At 48.4% G+C, this 24,819-nt stretch overlaps 1 protein-coding gene across 1 annotated transcript in view; it reads left to right on the top strand.

The window, feature by feature from the left end:
- The window catches only part of GPAT2 (glycerol-3-phosphate acyltransferase 2, mitochondrial), a gene marked incomplete at its 5' end in the record, with an annotated part of 339,381 nt that overhangs the window by 297,308 nt on the left and 17,254 nt on the right, over positions 1 to 24,819 (top strand). The window contains 2 exons of the mRNA XM_082253675.1: positions 18,188 to 18,308; positions 18,886 to 18,957. Coding sequence (XP_082109801.1) covers positions 18,188 to 18,308; positions 18,886 to 18,957 — 193 coding nt within the window. The remainder of the gene's footprint in view (positions 1 to 18,187; positions 18,309 to 18,885; positions 18,958 to 24,819) is intronic.

Below are 24,819 nucleotides of genomic sequence, written 5' to 3'. Positions count from 1 at the left end.
GCGCGTGAAGGGGATTACGGTCCTCGGTTATCTGGACGACCTCCTGTTGAGGGTGAGCTTGTGTGCCGCTCTGTCAAGCGATCTGACGGTCATGGTTCAGACACTTCAGGAGTTCGGGTGGACCATCAACTTTCAGGAGTCGGCACTGACCCCGTCAGTTTGTCTCGGTTACCCGGGGAAGGTCCTGGACTCCGCTCACGCAAGGTTTTTTCTCCCGGAGAAAAAACTTTGAATCCGGCAGGGCGAGATTAGGTCCCTCAGGGACAACGATCTCTCCTCTCTACGGGCCTGCATGCGGTCCCCCGGTCGGTTGGTTTCGGCCTTCAAAGCCATTTCCGTTTGCTCAGTTCCCAACGAGATCTCTGTAAGCAGAGGTTCTTGCCAACTGAGACAAAATTCCTCAGTCGTTGGAACAAAAGGATATCTTCGAGCCACCTCACGAGGGTGGACTTTTCGTGGTGGCTCCTGTCACCCGCTCTGACACAAGGCAAATCTTTTCTGCCTATGCTGTGGACAGTGCTTACCACGGATGCCAGCCTGTCGGGCTGGGGTGGAGTTCTGGGCACACTTTGTGCCCAGAGGACGTGGCCGGCGGAGGGATCCTTCTTGCCGATAACCATCTTGGAGCTCCGAGCAATCAACCTCTGCTTGTTCCATTGGACAACTCGGCTTCAGGGTCACCCGGTTCATGTTCAATCAGACAACGCCACGGCGGTGGCTTACGTCATTCACCAAAGGGGGCACCAAGAGTGCCCGGGCGGCCAAGGCAGTGGTCGAGATCCTGTCTTGGGCCAGGTTGCGCGTTCCAGCGATTTTTGGCTGTTCACGTTCCGGGAGTGGAGTACTGGCAGGCGGACTGTCTTCGTTGCCAGTCCTTGGACCAGGGGGAATGGTCCCTGCATCCGGGGGTGTTTTGCCTCCTGTGTGCCCGGTGGGGGACTTCGGACGTGGCTTGGTTCGCATCGCGTCTCAACTTAAAGGTGGGAAGGTTCGTTGCCAGAACCCGCGATCCTCTGGCAGACGCCATGGATGCGTTGGTGGTGCCCTGGCACCAGTTTCGGCTGTTTTGTGTCTTCCCTCAGATTCATCTGCTGTCCAGGTTCCTCCGCCGGTTGGCGTCGGAACGGGTACAAGTAATTCTGGTGACCCCAGACTGGCCTCGTCGATCTTGGTACGCCGACCTCGTGCAGATAGTTGTCGAGCCGCCCTGGCGGCTTCCGCTGTGAGATGATATACTGTCTCCAGGGCCGATATTTCATCCTGCTTTACAGTCTCTGGCTTTGACGGCATGGCTGTTAAAGGCCAAGCTTCGAGAGGAAAGGGTCTCTTGGATGCTGTTATTCCTGCCTTACTGAAGGCTCGGAAAACTACCTCCAGGAAGATTTAACATCGTACCAGGAAGGCGTATGTTGCCTGGGGTGAGACACAAGGGTTTCATCCACGCTTCTTTTCGGTAGCGAGGGTTTTGGCCTTCCTGCAGGCAGGTCTGGATCCGATATTGGCGCTGGGCACGGTCATAAGGTCGGTTGTCTGCCTTTGCCGGATTTCTTCCAGCATCCCTTGGCGACTAATTCCTTGATTCGCACCCTTACTCCAGGTGTGCGTCTTCTGGCTCCCCCACGGAAGGCTCCTTGCCTCCGTGGGGACTGAATTTGTTTTTTTGTCCATTTTCTTATAACGGCCTCCCTTTTGAGAACATAGAGACACAGCTCTGCCTGTGTTGTCCCAGAGAGTTGCCTTTCTGGTGGCTGTCCCCTCTGTTCGCAGAGTGTTGGTATTGGCGGCTTGGTCTTACTGGTCGCCTTTTTTGGTAGTTTATTGGGATAACGTGGTCCTGCGACCCACTCTTTTCTTCCTGCGGTGGTGTCTGCCTTCCACCTCTTCGTAGGTCTTTCGTCGACCTTGGGCGAAGCCCAAGCATCCCAAGGACTTTGTGCTGCGTTCCTTGAATGTGGTCCGGGCGATCAGATTTTTGCCTGTCTGCCATGGAGACTTTTGGGAAGTCGGATTCCCTGTTTGTCCTTCCGAGGGCCCTTGGAAAGGTTTCGGCTGCGTCCACTGCAGCCCCTTCCGGTTTGGATCAGACAGACTTTGGTTTAGGCCTATTCACTATAGGCTCTGGTGCCTCCTTTTCCTGTGAGGGCACGTTCTATTAGAGCCATCAATGCCTCTTAGACTTTCTGTTATCAGGCTTCATGTGGCTAAGGTGTGCGTAGCGGCGACGTGGTCGTCTGTGCGCACTTTCACAAATTTTCTACTGACTTGCTGTACTGGCATCCTAGGATGCTTCCTTTTGGCCGTGAGGTTTTGAGTGCAGCGGTTGTTTTGCAGAGACGTGTTGTTCTGTCTCTTCTTGGGGTGTACTTGTTCAGGGTTGGCTCCTGTTGAGCTTCTGTTGCCCTGTTGGCTCAATTTTTTGGTCTTTGGCCTGGTTGACACGTTGCCTTTTCTTTGGTTACGTCTTCCTACCCCTGACACCTGCACTGCTTTGGGACATCCCACACCTGAAGGCTAACTGAACCGGCTGCGACTGTCAGAGGACGTAAGAGAAAATAGAATTTCTCTTACGTCCTCCGACAGTCGCCGCCTCTTCATATTCGTCACATATGGGGTATTAGACTTTGCTCCGAAGGAGTAGCTAGGCAACAGAATATGTTAACAATAAAGCTTTAACATATCCCACCCTCAAGGGGTGGTCCCCTCAGTCAATACCCTCCTACTTCCTGCAACCATATCTCAGTTTTAATGTCTAGCTTGTCAGGAGTGGCTGGCTCTCTCTGTGCTGGGACTTTTTGTCCCAGACTCTTTCTTCTTTTTGATATTTTGTTTGAGTTTTCTCTCTGCCTTTACTTAGCTGTTATTTTTGTCAGCATTAGTTAGTTCTTCGGACGAAGAGGATCATGCGGACTGGGTCTCGGGCTGATCCCCCTGGTCGCAGGTCGTGGGTCAGTGGCTTCCCAGTCTGCCATCGAGCGTTCAGCCAGGTATCGCTCCTGGCACAGTGAACGACCCATCCCTGTTCGGTGCAGGGATGATTGGTGAGGTGGCTACCTCACCGGACGCTGTGCGGTTTCTGAACCGCCATTGTGTGCGTCTTGAATTGCGACTCTCCCTGCCTCATGTGCAGCGGCTTGTTCGCCTGTGCGGGTTCCCCACGCCATGTGAGGTAAGTGTATCTATGTGGGGACCTGTCTGTCTGGGGGGGGTCTCAGTCTGGGACTGTGTAACCTGCCTTTAATCACACTGCTTGTCTCCCTATCTCTCGGCTGCATGCTGTGGGCTGCAAGGGGGGGGGGGAGCTGTATGACACTGAGTATGTCAGGCTGGGCAGTGTGAGGAGCTGTGTGCTGTGGGGCATGTTTTTAATGGCATGTTGGGGCATATACAGCGATCGCTGCGGCGATCTAACATGTATCCATGTAATGGGTTAATATTGTGTGTGATTTTATGCACTGTGGAGCGGCGATTTCGGCGCCAAACGACGCCATTTTACCGGCGCCCGCTCCGGCCGCATGGTTTACATGCACGGCGGCCATTTTCTTGTAGCCTCCATAGGCTTACATAGAGCGCCCTGGCAGCATCACTTCCTCTCTCCTGGAAGCACCGATCGAGGCAGCAGCAGCAGCGGAGTCTCCTCAGGTTTTATCCTTCTATTCCTGTGTTCCATTGCCTGTATTCAGTCTGTATATTCCCTGTGGGGGTCTCATTGTGCCTGAGTGTGGTGCGGTGGGCTGCGCTTGCCGCGCTTGCTAAAAGGGGGCAGTTAACCCTTGGTTGTCTGGCATACAGGGGCAATGGATTCTCAGGAGGGCAAGTTTCCCACAGTATTGGTGGAAAGCCAGGGGACCGCTGTTTCCCCCCCAGGGGGGGATTTAGCCACTATTGTGGCTGGCCTTGCTGCACAGGTGCAAATGCTGGTGGCTGCTCAATCTACTAAACGGCCCAGAGTTGCTCTGTCCTCTGATTCTGAGGGTGAAGGTGATGGGGCTGTTCTGGCGGGGACCTCCCTATCGGGGTCCCGCTCCTCTCTTGATCTAGTGGGGTCTGAGGTAGAGGCTGAAGTTGAGGGGGTTGATAATTCTCCCCCTGGCTCGCCTGAAGAGCTTGCAATCATGGATGAGTTGATTGCTTCCATTAAGCAGACGCTACGTTTGCAGGACGAGGTGTGTCCCCCAGCTGCCTTGGCGGCTTATGGGACGCAGAGAAAACGCAGGACGCCGCAGGTTTTTCCCTGCAATGCTGATTTTCAGCGCGCTGTTAAGGACCAATGGCGCGATTTGCGCAAGCCTTTTGCGGTGCCAAGTAAATTTAAGCTGCGTTATCCTTTCTCGCCTGCCACTGATGAACGGTGGTGTGTGCCTCCGCCGGTGGATCATGCTATTGCGGTTTTGAACAAAGCCACTGCGATCCCTGCAGAGGGATCCCCTGTTTTCCGTGATGCCACGGATAGGAGACTGGAGTCTCTTGCCCGTCATACTTATTCTGTTACGGGTTCTATGCTTAAGGCTCTGTTTGCTTCTCTCATGGCGGCCCAGGCGATCGCAAGTTGGACGCAGATGCTTAGGCGCGTCCTAGTGGCCGATTCGGCCTCGGCGGCGACCCTGGATATGGTGGATCAGATCCACCAGGGTGTCATGTATCTGTGTGATGCGGACCTGGACCTGATTCCGTTGGCCGCGCGTGTGCACAGCGTGGCGGTGTTGTCTCGCCGCCTGGTTTGGTTGAAATGTTGGTCGGTGGACCAATCTTCACGTAAAACCTTAGCCAATCTGCCTTATGATGGGTCTCGCCTTTTTGGGGAGTCCCTGGATGTGTTGATTAAGGGGATTACCGGGGGTAAGAGCACTCTCTTGCCCCATTTCCCCAGGGCTAAGGGGGCTTCTGGGAAGAAGCATGCTCAGTTTCGGCCCCCTCAGGGGTCCTTTCGTGCCTTTCGGCCGCACTACAAGGGCAAACCGTTCAAGGGCCAAGGCTCTCAGAAGAAGCCCTGGTCTGGGAAACAGAAGTCCGGTCAATCCGGACCTGCGGCCCATAACAGTTCGGCCTGAAGGGGCGCCCTCACCCAGTTTTGGGGTGGGGGGACGCTTGCTCGGTTTTCTTCAGCCCTGGTTGGCCCGTGTGAGGGACAGATGGGTTCTGGAAATCGTTCGATCTGGTTACAAGATCGAGTTTCTCTCTCGGCCGGAGAGCAGATTTTTTCCCTCAAATCTTCAACTGTCTCCAGAGCGCCTGCGGGATCTGCACCTGGCGGTGCGGGACCTGAGGGCTCAGGGAGTGGTGGTTCCGGTGCCTCATCGGGACAGATTTCGGGGGTTTTATTCCAATCTGTTCACCGTGCCCAGAAAGGAGGGCAAGGTTCGTCCGATTCTGGACTTGAAAGCTCTGAACCGCTCTGTGCGAGTTCGCAAGTTCCGCATGGAATCCCTGCGCTCGGTGGTGGCTGCCCTGGTTCCGGGGGAATTCATGGCCTCCATCGATTTGAAGGATGCGTACCTTCACATCCCCATATTCGAGGGTCATCAGAAGTACCTTCGATTTGCCATTGCGGAGGATCACTACCAGTTTGTGGCGTTGCCCTTTGGGCTCGCCTCGGCTCCGCGGGTCTTCACCAAGGTGCTTGCACCGGTTCTGGCATTATTGAGAGCCCAGGGCATTTCTGTCCTGGGGTATCTGGACGACATTCTGGTTCGGTCTGCGACCAGACAGGGTCTGGAGAAGGACCTGTCTGTCACAATGCAAACTCTGCAGGAGTTCGGTTGGACGATAAATGTTCCAAAGTCGACACTGAGTCCGTCGGTTCGTCTCCCCTATCTGGGAATGATACTGGACTCGGTGCAGGCGAAGGTCTTCCTGCCGGAAGACAAACTCAGGACTCTTCAGGAGGAAGTCAGGTCCCTCAGGGACGTTCCACACTCGTCTCTGCGGACGGGTATGAGATGTCTGGGATTGATGGTCTCGGCCTTCGAGGCGATTCCTTTCGCGCAGTTTCACACGCGGGGTCTCCAAGCGGAGATCCTGTCCAGGTGGGACGGGCGACCTCAATCTCTGGATCTTCAGATCTCGTTGAGTCATCGCACCAGGGAAAACCTTCTGTGGTGGCTCCAGTCCCCGTTGGTGTCCGGGGGCAAGTCTTTTCGTCCGATCTCGTGGACGATAATCACCACGGATGCCAGCCTGTCGGGCTGGGGTGGTGTTCTGGGCGTTCTGTCCGCCCAGGGGACCTGGTCGGAGGGGGAGTCTTCCCTTCCGATCAACATTCTGGAATTGCGTGCGATAAGGCTCTGTCTTCATCGCTGGACGGACCGGCTGCAGGGCTGCCCGGTTCGGGTGCAGACGGACAATGCCACGGCGGTGGCCTACATCAACCACCAAGGGGGCACCAGGAGTGCCCGAGCGGCTCGAGAAGTGGCCGACATTCTGTCTTGGGCCGAGACTCATGTCCCGGCGATAACGGCGGTTCACATTCCGGGAGTGGAGAACTGGCAGGCGGACTATCTGAGTCGCCAGACCCTGGATCAGGGGGAATGGTCTCTCCACCCGGCTGTCTTCCAGATGTTGTGCGCGAAGTGGGGTCTTCCAGATGTGGACCTGTTCGCGTCTCGCCTCAACTACAAGGTGAAGAGGTTCGTGGCAAGGACGCGCGACCCTCGGGCAGACGCGTCGGACGCGTTAGTGGCCCCGTGGCATCAGTACAGGCTGATGTACGCGTTTCCACCGATTCAGTTGCTGTCCAGGTTCCTTCGCAGGTTGCACTCGGAACGCAGCACGGTGATTCTTGTGGCACCGGACTGGCCTCGCCGGTCCTGGTACGCAGACCTCGTGAATCTGGCGGTCGACGCTCCTTGGCGTCTGCCTCTTCGAGACGATCTACTGTCTCAAGGACCGATTTACCATCCTGCTTTACAGTCGCTGGCTTTGACGGCCTGGCTGTTGAGACCGAGGTCCTGAAGGAGAAGGGTCTCTCTCCAGAGGTCGTTCATACTTTGATCAACGCGAGGAAGTCTTCCTCGGGGAAGGTTTATTACCGTACTTGGAAGGCCTATTTTGCCTGGTGTGAGTCCAGGGGGTTTTCACCCCGCACGTACTCGGTTTCCCGTGTGCTGTCTTTCCTTCAGACGGGTGTCGATCAGCGTTTGGCGCTGGCTACGATTAAGGGTCAGGTGTCGGCGCTGGCCGTTCTGTTTCAACGTCCCGTGGCTTCCAACTCCTTGGTTGGCACTTTTATTCAGGGTGTGCGGCATCTGGTTCCTCCTAGGAGGGATCCTTTGCCCCCTTGGGACTTGAATCTAGTTCTGTCTGTGTTACAACGTGCTCCTTTTGAACAGATCAGGGAGATCTCGTTGTCTATGTTGTCCAAAAAGGTCGCCTTTTTGGTGGCGATCACTTCGGCTCGCAGAGTGTCGGAACTGGCGGCTTTGTCCTGCAAGTCTCCGTACCTGGTTGTTCATTTGGATAAGGTGGTCTTGCGACCTAATCCTTCTTTTCTACCGAAACGAGTTTCGGAATTCCATCTTAACGAGGATATTGTTTTGCCTTCGTTGTGCACGAAGCCTAAACATCCAAAGGAGGTGAGATTGCACTCTCTGGATGTTGTTCGGGCGATAAGGGTTTACCTTAAATCGACTGAGTCTTTTCGTAAGACTGACTCCTTGTTTGTTCTTCCAGAGGGTCCTCGGAAGGGCATGGCGGCTTCCGCCTCTACCATTGCCAAATGGATCAGGCAGACCATTGAACAGGCCTATGCCTTGCAGGGGAAGGTTCCCCCTGTGCCTGTGAAGGCGCACTCTACTAGATCACTGAGTACGTCTTGGGCCTGCCGTCATGGGGCTTCTGTAGCCCAGGTGTGTAAGGCGGCGACTTGGTCGACCGTACACACTTTCACAAAATTCTACAAAGTAGATGTTCAGGCATCGGCGGATGCTTCCTTTGGCCGCAAGGTTCTTAGTGCGGCTGTTCCATAGGGTCCCTTATTGGGGACTCCTGGCTGTTGGGATAGCTTTTTTGTATCCCCTGGTTTTTTTGTCTTTTCCTGGGTTGTTGCTCCTGTTGAGCACTTATTTTTGCTGTTGCCCAGCTGGTTTCCTTCCTTTGGTAAGGTTCCTTTCTTTGATGTGGAGACTGCGTTGCCTTTCGGCGCGGATGCGTTTCCCACCCCTCATGTTTGCACTGCTTTGGGACGTCCCCATATGTGACGAATATGAAGAGGCGGCGACTGTCGGAGGACGTAAGAGAAAACGGAATTTTTGTAAAATCTTACCTGTAAAATTCCTTTCTCTGAGTCCTCCGACAGTCGCCGCCCCCGCCCCTCTTTTGGGGTTTGAATGTATACTCTACTGCTATTCCACTAAAACTGAGATATGGTTGCAGGAAGTAGGAGGGTATTGACTGAGGGGACCACCCCTTGAGGGTGGGATATGTTAAAGCTTTATTGTTAACATATTCTGTTGCCTAGCTACTCCTTCGGAGCAAAGTCTAATACCCCATATGTGACGAATATGAAGAGGCGGCGACTGTCGGAGGACTCAGAGAAAGGAATTTTACAGGTAAGATTTTACAAAAATTCCGTTTTTTGTAAGAACTTACCGTAAAATTAATTTTCTCTGAGTCCTCTGACAGTCGCAGCCCCCGCCCCTGTATTTTTTGGGATTGATTGTCTTCCTGTACTGCTTGCTACGAAACTGAAGATGAGCACCTAGTGGTTGATGGGTAATGGCTGAGGAACAGTCCCCTAGAGGTGTGTTTTATGTGAAAAAGCTTTTGTTTGTTAACCTTTTCACTACCTAATAAACAAGCAAAAAATTGGGGGAGCAAACCCTGAACATGTATATCTAAAGCCGGTGCAGCTATGAACCAAGCAACATGTATATTAAAAAAGAATAGCGCACACATGCAAAAGAAATAACTATCAAATATGGAGACAATCCATAATTAAAAATTGGGATTTAGTCCCACCATATGGCCATATCGTGCTCAAGCCCACCACTGCGTCAAAGTACCCCATTATCAGTGGGTCCTACACTATCCATGAAAAAGGGGTGAATCCAGCCTCTCTAACCCTCGGAGACAACACTCCTTGCTGGGAAAGATGTGCTAATGCACTACAAGGGACTTCTCCTATATCTACTTGATAGTGGACACTGATAGAGTACAGGTGTGTGTGGGGGGATGGGGTGCTCAACCTCAGAAGTCTAGTCAGACCGAATACATAATAAACAAGCAAAAAATTGGGGGAGCAAACCCTGAACATGTATACTGTATATCTAAAGCCGGTGCAGCTATGGACCAAGCAACATGTATATTAAAAAAGAATAGTGCACACATGCAAAAGAAATGACTATCAAATATAGAGACAATCCATAAATAAAAATGGGGATTTAGTCCCACCATATGGCCATATCGTGCTCAAGCCCACCACTGCGTCAAAGTACCCCATTATCAGTGGGTCCTACACTATCCATAAAAAAGGGGTGAATCCAGCCTCTCTAACCCTTGGAGACAACACTCCTTGCTGGGAAAGATGTGCTAATGCACTACAAGGGACTCCTCCTATATCTACTTGATACTAGAGGTGTGTTATGTGTAAAAGCTTTTGTTTGTTAACCTTTTCACAACCTAGCCTGCTCCTGCAGAGAGGTGCATTACCCACTTGTGAAGGCTAACTAAACGGGCTGCGACTGTCAGAGGACTCCGAAAAAAATAATTTTACGGTAAGTTCTTACAAAAATTCTATTTTTTGACTTACTGTAAAATCCATCTCTCTAATGTTCATTGAAGAACAACAGCACCCACTTTTCTATGGAGTTGTAATACTTCTCACACTGCTTGTGACTAAACTGAGTACCTATAGCGGAGAGGGGGGGGGGGTATACCCCTCCTGGGACTGCCCATAGGCCTAGTCAAGCCTTTTTTCAGCCTAGTGTCCTACTCCTGTAGGGGGCAGTATAATCCACTGGTCAAGATTTTCAGGAGCTGGGTCCCTCGAACATCAGAGAAATGGATTTTACGGTAAGTCAAAAATCCCATTTCTCTTTCTTTTATTGGCGGACATAGCTCCTGATCTTCATAACCCTTGGGTTATACTGCTCCCTACAGGAGTAGGACACTAGGCATGAAAAGAAAATGACTACGCTCATGGGCAGTCCCAGGGGGTATACTTTCTTTTCCTGCTATAGGTACACAGTTTTTTCCTGCCTAGTCAGGAGTAAGGACCTAGTTCCTTGCTGGGATCTCTGGTCCTGGCAATTTTTTTCTTTTTCGATAGAACTTTTTTTTTTCTCCTAATTTTTCCTGTGAGATCTACAATCCACTGCTGGACTGGGCGACGTGCTGGATACTCTAGGTCCAGTGGTCACACAAGTCTGGCCAGCGTGCGCACGCAGACCTCCGCTCCGTGCTAGGTCAGCCGTGACATAGCCCCACTGGACGGAGGCTGGCCTGCGAGTTAAACGCCTCTCGAGGTCGCATACGACCGGGTCTCAGCCCAAGTCGCAGTGTTCCCCCTGGCCGACAGTCCCCCCATTTTGATGGCAAGGGGTTCTGTTTGGAGAAGTGCCCACCTGGTTCCTAGTATAGTAGGTAGCTGTCCCCCCTCTGCCCCTGGAGGGTTTTGGGGTGGACGTGGGCCCCTCCTTGGGACGATCGGACCCCCGGGTTCCCCTGCTTTCCCATCAGGCACCCACCTTTCATCTGTCCCCCATCCTTCCCACCCCCCTCCACATAGGCTGGGGCTGTGTGGGTGGTCTAGTCCACCTCCTGGGGTGGGGGCAGGGCACGATGCTGGCAATGGGGGCCTGGGGGATGGCTGATGATCGCTTGGTGCTTGTGCCTGGCGACCGGGTGGTTCTGCCAGCGCTGTGGGGGTTTTCCCTTTGCAGCGTTTTACGCTTTTAATGAGGTTCCCCTGGAGACTTATGGAGTCTTTAGACCACATTTCCCCACCTGATCCTCTCTCTGCGGCTGTGGGGCCCTCCGGGCCCCAACCATCCATCGATGCACTATAGACGGTCCTGGAGTCCTTTGTGTCCCAGGTGTAGGTGGCTTTTGGGTGACAGGCTAGCAAAAAGCGCCCCCCGCCTTCCCCTGCCTCATTTGTCTCATCAGATCCTGAATCTGATTTGGCCTCTGCAGACGTGGGTCACCCTGCTGGGTCTGCAACCACGCTCCCTGAATCCTCTGATAGTGAGGATGATTCCTCCACATCTGCAACCACTCACAAAAAGGCACTGGTGGAAGCACTGATTGTATCTGTACGTGAGCCCTTGGAGATGGAGGCGCAGGTTCCCTTTGGCACTCCCAAGCCATCCAGAGCAGCAAAGGTGTTTCCTTTCCCCACTTATTTTGACAAAATTGTCGCTAAAGAGTGGGGACGAACAAAGCGTCCCCTTGGGGTCCCTAAGCAATTTACTAGGAGTTACCCCTATGAGGAGTCTCTTAATAGGAAGTGGACTGTTCCACCAGTGGTGGACCCATTGGCTTCCAGATTGAACAAGGCAACCATGATTCCAGTTAAATCCCTGGCCTTTAAGGATCCGGCTGACAGGAAGGCAGAGGATGTGGCCTGCCATATGTACACTCTGGTTGGTTCGGTACTGAGGCCGATATTCACCATTGCCCTGGTGTTGCAAACTCTGACCGAGTGGGCTAAGCCTTTATGCAGTGACCTTGAGGGAAAACAGCTCCCCCCTGCCTTTGTTGAGCTGGTGGACCAGTTGGTCCAGGGGCTGCAGTTTATCTGTGGTGCCTCTTTGGATGCGGCTTCCCTAGTGCCTCAGCTCTCTGTTTCAGCAGTGGTCCTTCTGCATATCCTTTGGCTAAAATGCTGGTCTGCATACCAGACTTATGAATAGGCCTTCAGCGATCTTTCCTTTCAAGGTGATTGCCTGTTTGGAGCTACCCTGGATGACAGCATTAAAGGTCTCACGGGGGGAAGAGTACCTTTCTTTTGCAGGCTACTAAGGGCAAGGAACCTCGTTGTAGATGTGGGCCCTCCTTCTAGGCTCATAAGAAGTTTTTTCATCCCTCAGGGTCGACTGACAAGGGATCGTAGCCTTTCAGGGCCTCCTGGAGGATCCAAATGAACCTGGTCTGGCAAGCCGAGAGCAGGCTACTCCAGACCCGGGGACAAGGCTCCTTCTGCATGAAGGTGCGCCCTCAACCGTATCCGGGGTGGGGTGGGGTCCTCTTGGCTGGTTTCTGGACCCATGGACTTCCCGGGTGTCATTTGGTCCGGCTGCAAGATCGAGTTTTGCTCTTGTCCCCCGGCAATGTTCTTTACTTCTAACTTGCGCCTGTCCCCGGTCTGCTTACAGGTTTGTTTTGGGGCGGTACAAGACCTGTTGTTTCAAGGGGTGTTTTCCCGGTTTCGACTTCGGAAAGTTTTCAGGGTTTTTACTCAAACCTGTTTACAGTTCCCAGGAAGGAAGGCAAGGTGCGTCCAATTCTGGACTTCAAGGCGCTCAACTACTTTGTGCGGGTGCAGAAGTTCAGAATGGAGTCCATTCACACGGTGGTGACATCGCTGCATCAGGGGGATTTTCTTGCCTCTATTGACATCAAGGATGCTCACCTTCACATTCCAATACGTGGCGGTCACCAGCGCTTTCTCCACTTTGCTGTGGGAGAGGAGCATTATCAGTTTGTAGCGTTACCCTTTGGTTTCGCCTCTGCTCCTCGGGTCTTCACAAAAATGTTAGCCCCGGTGCTAGCTTTGTTACGCCAACGGGGGATCGCGGTACTGGGCTACTTGGACAACCTCCTTCTGCGAGCGGAGTCTCCTACTGCTCTGGTGGACAACCTGGAGATCACCATACAAACTCTGCGGGAGTTTGGCTGGATTCTGGATTTTCAGAAGTCTGCTCTGGTTCCGTCCACAAAGCTGGACTATCTGGGTCTGACTCTGGAGTCGGCCTTGCCAGAGTGCTCCTTCCCCTGGAAAAACTCCAGAAATTGCAGGCTGCAATTCCTCTCCTGCTGTCCAGCAGATGGTCACCCCTCCGGACTTGCATGCGGGTGCTGGGCCTGATGTTGTCTACCTTTGAGGCGGTTCAGTTTGCACAGTTCCATATGAGGTCCCTGCAAAGGGAGTTTCTGGCCAAATGGGAGAAGATTCCACTTTCTCTGGAAAGTCCGATCCGGCTGAGCCGGGGAACTAAGGAGTCCCTCATATGGGGCTTTGTCTGGGAAAATCCTGCTTCCCCTTATATTGGACAGTGATCACCACAGATGCCAGCCTGTCCGGCAGAGAAGGCGTCCTCGGCAAACATTCTGCTCATGGGATCTGGACACTGGAAGAGTCCTGACTTCCGATCAATGTATTGGAACTCCGAGCGATCAGACTGTGTCTAGAAAATTGGACGGATTGTCTTCAGGGATGTCCAGTGCGCATTCAATCGGACAATGCCACGGCCATGGCTTATGTCAATCACCAGAGGTGCACAGGAAGTGTCGTGGCGGCTCTGGAGGTAGCCGGCAATCTAAGGTGGGCAGAACAGTTCGTTCCAGCCGTCTCCGCCATACACATTCCCAGGGTGGAAAACTGGCAGGTGGATTACTTCAGTCGGCGGGAGTTGGACCAAGGGGAGTGGTCCCTTCATTCGGAGTTGTTTCATCAGCTGTGTCTCCGGTGGGGCATCCCCGATGTAGATCTGTTGGTGTCTTGACTCAAAAGAAAGGTGCATAGGTTTGTGGCTCATTCACGGGATCCTCTGGCAGACACCCCAGAAGTGCAGGTTGCCCCATAGGGTCAGTATTGTCTGATTTACACCTTCCCTCCTCTCAAGCTTCTGCCAAGACTTCTACGCAGGATCCAGGCAGAAGGCATTCTAGTCATCTTAGTGGCTCTGGACTGGCCTCACCGGGCTTGGTACGCTGATCTGCTGCGGCTGGTTGCCGACATTCCTTGGAGACTTCCTCTCAGGGAGGATCTGCTGTCCCAAGGATAAAGTCAATGATTACATGGCGCTCTCTGATGGTGGGTGGCATACCATGAGGTAAAGAGGTAAAAATATAAAAAGTAAAAAATGGGTAGAAAAATATAAAAAACGATGAGGTGGAAGGGGAGAGGGGGCCCACGAAAGCGGCTGCCAGCTGGAGCAAGGAGAGGCTCTGAGGAGAATAAACAAAAAGAAAGCAGCGCCAGCTTAGTGAAGCATAAGGTTTATTAATAAAAAAAACACATAGTGACTTACTCTTAGGTAAGTAAAGGCCGGTAGGGTAGGTCAATGGGATCATCCATCTTCTTGTCCTGGATACCGTTGCAGAAAGGAGGGGTGCAGGGTGCCGGTGGTGCGTGGAGGCTGTTGTCTGGCAGCCTGTCTGATGGTGCTGTGGTGGTGGAGGACTCTCAATGGGGCTCCACTTCCTACTTCCTGTCAGCCCGACATCACTAACTGTGAGGTGGAGGGAAAGATGGTCGTTGCTAGCTTTCAGAGCATCCATGCTCCTTCATTAGGCGGTGGGGGTGGCTTATCAGGGAAAGATTATGCGTTAGGGAAAACTACTGGATATACACCTTGGACACTTTAGCACCAGGAGGCTTAAACGAGGGGTTAGAAATTAATATTACACTGTAACAGATATGCGCACGCACATACACACGGACGTACACCTTTCCACACGCATGCACGTCAGTGTGCTTGTACACAACAGAGAAGTCATCATTCATAGAATCTGCTGAACGGAGGCCCAGTCCACTGCCTCATGTTTCACCTCCATCGTTATTTCTAGATTTTTTTTTCTTTTTTTACATCTTTCATTTTTAATCTTACCCGTTCATTATCATCCTCTTGATCTCCATTCCCACACCTTTGGGTGTACTGCAATATTGTCACCCCCCCATGGGCTAAGTAATGGCAAGCAAGTGCGCCTACCAATTGCCCTACCACATTCGGGGTCATAGGTGGTGAAACTCCACAATCATATACCCATACTGGGTGAACCCCCAAAATCATATCCTGTACCTACTTGTGACCATACATCCCTTTTTAATTTTTTTTTATATACACCCTGGTGGCATCACCCACTTATTGCCATACACCTCACACTCATAACCCCATTGCTAGGGTATGCACTGCCCCAGGTGCACCTTGGCACATTACCCTTATAAGTTCAAGTGTTTTCTCCTTTTTTTTTTTTTTCCCCTCTCTTGTTATATGATATTCTGTGTTTCCCCACCGTTGTATTCATGTATATGCTTGTTATATGGACTTATCATGGCTCCTGTCATGCCTTCAGGGATTTTCCCTGTTAAACCTAATGCAGAGTTTATGTTTGAAGCCACACTAGCACCTCGGCCCGCCTCTTTTGGTACCCACCCTCTCCGGACTTATGCTCTAATGAGCTACTTATCAACAGGGTATATATTCCCTGTCCCTGATAAGCCACCCCCACCGCCTAATGAAGGAGCACGGATGCTCCGAAAGCTAGCAGCAACGCCCATCCTTCCCTCCACCTCACAGGAAGTGTTGTCAGGCTGACAGGAAGTAGGAAGTGGAGCCCCATTGAGAGTCCTCCACCACCACATCACCATCAGACAGGCTGCCAGACAACAGCCTCCACGCACCACCGGCACCCTGCACCCCTCCTTTCTGCAACGGTATCCAGGACAAGAAGATGGATGATCCCATTGACCTACCCTACCGGCCTTTACTTACCTAAGAGTAAGTCACTATGTGTTTTTTTTTTTATTAATAAACCTTATGCTTCACTAATCTGGCGCTGCTTTCTTTTTGTTTATTCTGCTGTCCCAAGGACCAGTCCTCTGTCCTGATTTACATTTGCTGTCTTTGACAGCTTGGCTGTTGAACGCCAGGTGCTGAAGGATAGAGGTTTATCTGAGTCGGTGATTTCTATGTTGTTAAAAGCTAGGAAATCTACTTCTAGAAAGATCTACCATCATACGTGGAAGATGTGCATTGCTTGGTGTGAGTCTCTTGGGGTTCTTCCTCGCTCCTTCTCGGTGGCTCGGATCTTGACCTTCCTTCAATGGGGGGTTGAACAGAAGTTGTACCATCAAGGGCCAGGTGTCGGCTTTAGCGATCTTCTTCCAACAACCCTTGGCCACACACTCCCTGGTGCATACCTTTCTTCAAGGTGTCCGACATTTGGTTCCTCCAGTGCTGTCTCCGTTGCCGCCTTGGGACCTCAATTTGGTCCGGCAGCTACAGAGTCTTTTAGGAAGTCAGACTCACTATTTATGCTCACGGATGGGCATCGGAAAGGGTTGTCTGCTTCCTCTGCGACCATTTCCAGATGAATCCGACAGATGGTGATTCAGGCCTATTCCATCAGGGGTCAGGCAGCTTCCTCCTTTTCCTGTTAAGGCGCACTCTTATTTGGGCGCTTAGTGCCTCCTGGGCCTTTCCGTCATCAGGCGTCATTGACACAGGTTTGCAAGCGGCCACCTGGTCGTTGGTGCACACTTTCACAAAGTTTTATAAAGTGGATGTGCGGATGCTTCTTTTGGCCGCAAGGTTTTGCAGGCTGCTGTTTAGAGGACCTGATCATCTTTGAGGGTGTATTGTTTTTTTTTTGTTTTTTTATAGGTGGGCTCCAGTTGTTTTGATTGACTACTGTTTAGCCTTGGGAACATTTTTTGCTGTTCCCACCCCTCATGTTTAACACTGCTTTGGGATGTCCCAATGGTTATGAATGGTCCCAATGGTTATGAAGATCAGGAGCTGTGTCCATCAATAAACAAAAGAGAAAATGGGATTTTTGACTTACCGTAAAATCCATTTCTTTGATGTTCATGGACGGACACAGCACTCACCCCTCTGTGGAGACCCCTCTGACACTGCTTGTAACGAAACTAAGTACCTATAGCAGAGAGAGGGTGTAAACCCCCTGGGACTGTCCTTAGGCGTAGCAAGTTTTTTTTTTTTTTGCCTAGTGTTCTACTCCTGTAGGGGGCAGTATAACCCAATGGTTATGAAGATCAGGAGCTGAGTCCGTCAATGAACATCAGAGAAATGGATTTTACGGTAAGTGAAAAATCCCATTTTTACTGCTTGTTAGGAATATGTAAATAGTTTAAAGTGATTGTAGACAAACACCTTGTAAAACAACCCAATCAGTTAAAAAAATGAAAGGCAAAACATTTTTGTATACATCTAAAAGAAATTCTAAATACCCTTTTTACCTTTATTATTAGTGCTCACCTTTCCTCTGTTCTCGTTGCATAAGAGCTGGGAGGGGGGGAGGGGGAGTAGTAGCAGCATAGCTAGAAAACTGACCACAATGTGTTCTGCTGCTTAGTGTGGTTAGTTAATTTTTAATTGGAAAGCAAGGGGACTAGCAGGAATGAAGAAAAGAGAACCAGATACTTTCTCATACAAGTACATGGTACAGCAGGCACATATCAGGAATATGAAATGTTGCGGTAACAAACATTTTAATGTCCATAGTCTGGAACAGGTGCCCCTAAGTTACTGTTGGCTCAGAGGAAAGAAACTTTTAGAAAATCACTATTTGCATAGGATCAAATTGGGGCTGCAGCAGAGCATCAAGGAGCCTGTTGGGAAATCTGAGGCTTACTTTGGTTTTAATACACCATTGAGAGGTATGGTTTTATTGTGCACCATAACTGACACTAAGCTAAAACTAGCTGTTGTCTGTTGGCCATTATGTCCACAGGGAAGGAGCAAGTTTTCCCTGGAGTAAGTTTAGCCCAGGGAGCAGGCAGGGCTTTACACCACAGAAATCTTTCCAGGTTTCCAATAAACCGGTACAGAAATATCTACACTGATTTGTCATCTTTGTTGCGAAATAACATATTGACCACTACTGTGTACCTGTGGCTTTTTCTGTAAATTTCTGAATGGGAAAATCTGTACAAATTTTTTTAAGTTCTTAATGACTGTGCTTCAGGTAAATGGAATTTTAATGAGAACTCTTAGAGATGTGCTACAAAATACAAGAATGCAGTGCAGTAGTATGCTGTCACCAGAACAAGTAGAAATTGCAGTAAACATGGCTTTGTTTTATGGTTGTCTATTGATAGAGATGAAATTCATTGCAGCATTTTCCTGTTCTCTTCCCTGTATCCTTACCCAAGTGCAGCATAATCATACACAAGTTCCTGGACGCCTGTGGCATTTTCTTGCAGCACACATCGAGGAAAAGGTTAACTGTATGACCTTTTAAGTTATTACTATTTACAATTTTGTTCATCACTTTTCTTCTATACTAGTTGGGCCGCTCAGACCATCATGCTGATTTCTTTGTCTTCCTGTGTCATCTTTTGAGCCCAGTGTTGAGGACATATGAGAGGGCAGCGTTTTTCCTGCTGGATCATGAAACACATGGAACTGGTATGATATAAGTATCTTCAGATAGGTGGGAGAGACGCCATGCAGGAGAATGATCTGATATGAGCATTTGCTGTCTTTATCATCTGAAACATTTAGGACACATTGAACTTAAAAAGCACAGGGCACAGTCTGCCATGTCCTAGTTAAAGAGGCATTTGGGTCACAGGTAGTACAACAGTAAGAATATGAGAAATAAAAGGGTTTCACCTAATCCTTCTACCCTTGCGGACTGGATTTGGGAAATGGATAAACATGTAATGTTTGAGAAATACACTTACTCAGAAATTTTAAAAAAATATGAAAAAGGTGAATGGGACATATTAATATATATATTTTTATATATTTCTGAATACTTTTGAAGAATTTGATGGTAATGAATCAAATGTATTGAAGCTGTCATTTATTGTTTTGATGCGCTTATTGCTTTGTGAGGTAATGTGATTTGTTTTTTTTTTTCTTTGTGTATTTTACTGTTATTGGAGTGGGGGTGGGGGGTTTTATTGTTAAATAAAATCTTAAAAATAAAATTTGAATTAAAAAGAGAAAAAGAAATAATAGGTTTATTTGTTTTATACAGAATCCGAATCAGACTATGTGGATCAACTTCACCGGTACCTTCTGCTGAAAGCAGAAGAGGATGGATCCTATGGTAAGTTTGTGCAGTATGTTTATCAACTAATGTATTTACCGCTTTAAGATGGACGACTTATCTAATTTCTCTTTAATTTATACCTAACAATATTCCTATCAGCAACATAGCTAGGTGTGTAAATGTTTTTTCAGAAATATATAAGCATTGAATAGTGAGTCTTATTTCTTAACCCCCTTAGGGACAGAGGGTAAAACAAATCTGTACTCTGTACATATCATTGCAACTACTTTATGTAGACTTGTTTTTTTTTTTTCAGGACAAATTGGGCTTTTTTTTTTTTTGTATCAAAGGAAATGTGGCCCACAATAAGGATTTATTTTTTTACATTTAGCTGTTTTTTTTTTTTTTTTTTTTCTATTACCCTAATTTAACGCCAAAAAACAACCCAAAATAAATTCTGCAGCGATACAACATATGTGTATGTTAGTTGTTATTTTTACCCATAGTAGGGCCCAGAAACAATGGTGCGCGTTTTGGTTTTTTTTTTTTTTGTTTTTATATCCTCCATAAAACACACAAACCCGAATTTAAAAAATGCTTGAAAAAAAATCTTGCCCAAAATATTGACCTTTGACCCCGGCCTTAACCCTAACCCTGGCACTGACATAGATTCTTTATTTTTAAATGTGTGTGTGTGTGTGAGTACACCCCTCACATTTTTGTAAATATTTTATTATATCTTTTCATGTGACAACACTGAAGAAATTACACTTTGCTACAATGTAAAGTAGTGAGTGTACAGCTTGTATAACTGTGTACTTTTGCTTTCCCCTCAAAATAATTCAACACACAGTCATTAATCTCTAAACCGCTGGCAACAAAAGTTTGTACACCCATAAGTCAAAATGTCTAAATTGGGCCCAAAGTGTCAATATTTTGTGTGGCCACCATTATTTTCCAGCACTGCCTTAGCCCTCATGGCCATGGAGTTCACCAGAGCTTCACAGGTTGCCACTGGAGTCCTCTTCCACTCCTCCATGACAACATCACGGAGCTGGTTGATGTTAGAGACCTAATGCTCCTCCAACTTCCGTTTGAGGATGCCCCACAGATGCTCAATAGGGTTTAGGTCTGGAGACATGCTTGGCCAGTCCATCACCTTTACCTCCAGCTTCTTTAGCAAGGCAGTGGTTGTATTGAAGGTGTGTTTGGGGTCGTTATGCTGGAATACTGCCCTGGGGCCCAGTCTCCAAAGGGAGGGGATCATGCTCTGCTTCAGTATGTCACAGTACATGTTGGCATTCGTGGTTCCTTCAATGAACTGTAGCTCCCCAGTGCTGGCAGTACTCATGCAGCCTCAGACTATGACTATCCCACCACCATGCTTGACTGTAGGTAAGATACATTTGTCTTTGTACTCCTCACCTGGTTGCCACAACACACGTTCGACACCATCTAAACCAAATACGCTTATCTTAGTCTCATCAGACCACAGGGCGTGGTTCCAGAAATCCATGTCCTGAGTCTGCTTGTTATCAGCAAACTGTTTGCAAGCTTCCTTCTGGGACGACAGCCATGCAGACCAATTTAATGCAGTGTGCGGTCTATGGTCTGAGCACTGACAGGCTGACCCCCCACACCTTTAACCTCTGCAGCAATGCTGGGAGCACTCATACGTCTATTTCCCAAAGACAACCTCTGGATATGATGCTGAGCACATGCACTCAACTTCTTTGGTCGACCATGGCGAGGCCTCTTCTTAGTGGAACCTGTCCCGTTAAACCACTGTATGGTCTTGGCCACCATGCTGCAGCTTAGTTTCAGGGTCTTGGCAATCTTCTTATAGCCTATGCCATCTTTATGTAGAGCAACAATTCTTTTTTTCTGATCCTCAGAGAGTTCTTTGCCATGAGGTGCCATGTTGAACTTCCAGTGACCAGTATGAGAAAATGAGAGCGATAACACCAAATTTAACACACCTGCTCCCCATTCACACCTGAGACCTTGTAACACTAATGAGTCACATAACACCGGGGAGGGACATGGCTAATTGGGCCCAATTTGGACATTGTCACTTAGGGGTGTACTCACTTTTGTTGCCAGCGGGTTAGACATGGCTGTGTTGAGTTATTTTGAGGGGGACAGCAAATTTACACTGTTATACAAGCTGTACACTCACTACTTTACACTGTAGCAACGTGTCATTTCTTCAGTGTTGTCACATGAAAAGATACAATAAAATATTTACAAAAATCTGAGGGGGTATGTATATATATATATATATATATATATATATATATATATATATATATATATACACAGTGCCTTGCGAAAGTTTTCTGCCCCCTTGAACTTTGTGACCTTTTGCCACATTTCAGGCTTCAAACATAAAGATCTAAAACTGTAATTTTTTTGTGAAGAATCAACAAGTGGGACAAAATCATGAAGTGGAACAAAATTTATTGTATATTTCAAATTTTAACAAATAAAAAACTGAAAAATTGGGTGTGCAAAATTATTCAGCCCCCTTAAGTTAATACTTTGTAGCACCACCTTTTGCTGCGATTACAGCTGTAAGTCGCTTGGGGTATGTCTCTATCAGTTTTGCACATCGAGAGACTGAAATTTTTGCCCATTCCTCCTTGCAAAACAACTCGAGCTCAGTGAGGTTGGATGGAGAGCGCTTGTGAACAGCAGTTTTCAGTTCTTTCCACAGATTCTCGATTGGTTTCAGGTCTGGACTTTGACTTGGCCATTCTAACACCTGGATAGGTTTATTTGTGAACCATTCCCACCTCAGCTGTAGATCTCTGCAGTTCATCCAGAGTGATTATGGGCCTCTTGGCTGCATCTCTGATCAGTCTTCTCCTTGTATGAGCTGAAAGTTTAGAGGGACGGCCAGGTCTTCGTAGATTTGCAGTGGTCTGATACTCCTTCCATTTCAATATTATCACTTGCACAGTGCTCCTTGGGATGTTTAAAGCTTGGGAAATCTTTTTGTATCCAAATCCAGCTTTAAACTTCTCCACAACAGTATCTCGGACCTGCCTGGTGTTTTCCTTGTTCTTCATGATGCTCTCTGCGCTTTAAACTGATCTCTGAGACTATCACAGTGCAGGTGCATTTAGACGGAGACTTGATTACACACAGGTGGATTCTATTTATCATCATTAGTCATTTAGGTCAACATTGGATCATTCAGAGATCCTCACTGAACTTCTGGAGAGAGTTTGCTGCACTGAAAGTAAAGGGGCTGAATAATTTTGCACGCCCAATTTTTCTGTTTTTTATTTGTTAACAAAGTTTGAAATATCCAATAAATTTCGTTCCACTTCATGATTGTGTCCCACTTGTTGATTCTTCACAAAAAATTACGGTTTTATATCTTTATGTTTGAAGCCTGAAATGTGGCAAAAGGTCGCAAAGTTCAAGGGGGCCGAATACTTTTGCAAAGCACTGTATATAGACACACACACGCATTTTTTTTTTTTTTTATTTACTGTACACATTTATCTCCTGCAAGGAGAAAAAGATACAAAATACCTTTCTCTACGTTCAGGAGAGATAGTAAGCACAGGGGAGGGGGCTGCACAGTGACTGACTGACTCCGAAGAAATATACATAATTCTTCACATATTCACTGTTCCTGCAGCTGGTGACCTCACCGATGCATGCGTACTGCACTCTGAGAAGACTGCATGCGGAGTAGGCTGTCCCTTCAGAGCGCTGAAGGGCTTCCATGGGCATGCGTGGGAGTGATATCGCAGCTCGACCATTCAAACGGCTGGATGCCGCGAACCTGGAAGGAAGACTGGGTGACGATGGAAGCCCAAAAAACATAGGGTTAAAAGAACCCACCAAAGGGAATCATAAAATGGACCGGGCAGCATATATACAAACACCGCTTACTCTCTGGCGTGTGTATATGTGTGTGTGTGTGTGTTTATATAACAGAGAGTAAAGTAAAAATAAAAAAACCTCATACCTCTACCACTCAAAAGACAACATTGTCTATTCACCATAGCAGCTGCTGACAGTGTCATGCAAGGTGTGATAGCCAGCTGTTGGTACAGGTGGATAACCACCTATTTAAGGTGATACTGGTGTAGTCACCTTGCTCCTATATCAAGTGGCCTCTGCATGGGTATTGGGATCCTAACTGGGAGCAAGTTTCTCAGTACAGTGCAAAGCCAATGGCAATTAACACTGAAAGTGCATAATGATAAAGTCCAGTTGTCCCACAGCCCCATAAGTATGCAGAGTTCAATCTAATAGGATAGGCATAAATGCAGTAATAAGAACCTCTTCCTTTGTAGCAGGGAGTGCACGGGATTGCAGGCATCAAACAATTCCATACACATCACACAGTAGCAGCACATTAGCAATACAACAGGCTAAACAGTAGCATAAACATGCCTATGCAGGCAATGCAATAGCTCCATGTGTGGTATGGAGATCCTAGTGTGAGCTCACCTATCCCGATGGGTCCTGCTTCCCTCCTTTATGTGCTTACTGGCAGGTGCCGATCAACACAGTACGCCAATGCTCATAAGATAGCATTTTCGGGTGCAGCTCCTGTGGATGGGATCTCTGACTCAGACTTCGGCATCAAGTGCCTTTCTTTGTCAAGGGAACTTGAGCTAAAACTGTAACCATCGAGCGTGGGCAGGCCTCAGCAGCCGCTGAGTTGATGAAACGTTCATGTTTCATCCAATCACGTTGGGCTTCTTCAGGGATAGGCAGGAATAGTGTGTGCAGTGTTTTTATACCTGGTGGTTCAGTTCATCTCAACACATAAAGCCTTAAAACCCTGTGCAGTGTATCCTATAGTGAAGGGAGTCTAATTATACATTAAAATCATAGGGCAACATAAGTATCCTAGAAGTTCACTATAAGTATTGGAACTGTTAGTGAATCATAACCCAGTAGTACCCAGGGCAGTGGGATTGTTCTCTACGTGTCTCAGATCCAGCATGTTACACCAAAAAACAAGGGGCAATCCAGTTCAGTGCACGAGGCTAGGTCTTGAAAACTCACAAGCCCAACTGCTGGTAGCAGAAGTTTAGGTGGCCAGAGAGGACCAGGTCACTGTAGGTAGGCAGTAGAAACCAACCTAGGATAGATCCACGGGTCACATGCAGGCAGGATCTGTAACCGGAAGGTGCTCTCTCAATGCTGAATGGAAGGAAAGAGAATGTGGCACAGGTATAACACAGCATTAACCCCTTCTGCAGTACACTAACATGGGGATCTCTTGTGTCCCTCAAACGAATACGAGATCTATTTTTTCTTACACAATTACATATATTAATAAAGTCCTTTGTATATGTTTTTGCTTTTTCAATTGATAGCACTTTCTGTATTTTTAGAAATCGTAATGTGCATACTTTATGAAGGTCAAGTAGTAACGTGTTCTCATTTTTTTTTTTATAATATATCTTAATCATACAGTACAGGAAACAGAACTTTTATTCATACACCATGGATTATAGGCTCATACCTTCAGGTGATTGGACACTCTTTTGAGGACACTTCTCCTGGAATGCCTTCCCTATAACCCTGCCTCACTCCACTCAGTTTTTTGCTAGTTTTTGTAGGGGATGGACCTCTTCTCATTCTCAGAAAAATCAGCTTCACTGGTATATTATTTTTCTTTGTTTTTGAACTTTTAAATCAACAGTCACTGTCTTCTAACACTGAACAACACAGAAGCAGTGTATGTGGATCGGTGAAACCTTGTAAAACCTTGGAGCTATACCTGAAACCCACACTGTGGGGACAGCGTGTAATATTGCTTCAGCCACTGCATCCTGCATAAGGTGCTCACCTTGTCACTTGGTGCAATGTGTTGAGTTAGCTGCAGAGTGTCATAAAGTTCAAGGTCAGTGGTCCATCAGTATTGAACCCAGTCCCTGAAGA

The sequence above is a fragment of the Pelophylax lessonae genome, assembly GCF_965119305.1.
Source record: "Pelophylax lessonae genome assembly, chromosome: 4".
Taxonomy (NCBI): domain Eukaryota; kingdom Metazoa; phylum Chordata; class Amphibia; order Anura; family Ranidae; genus Pelophylax; species Pelophylax lessonae.
This window is presented reverse-complemented; position numbering and strand designations above follow the sequence as displayed.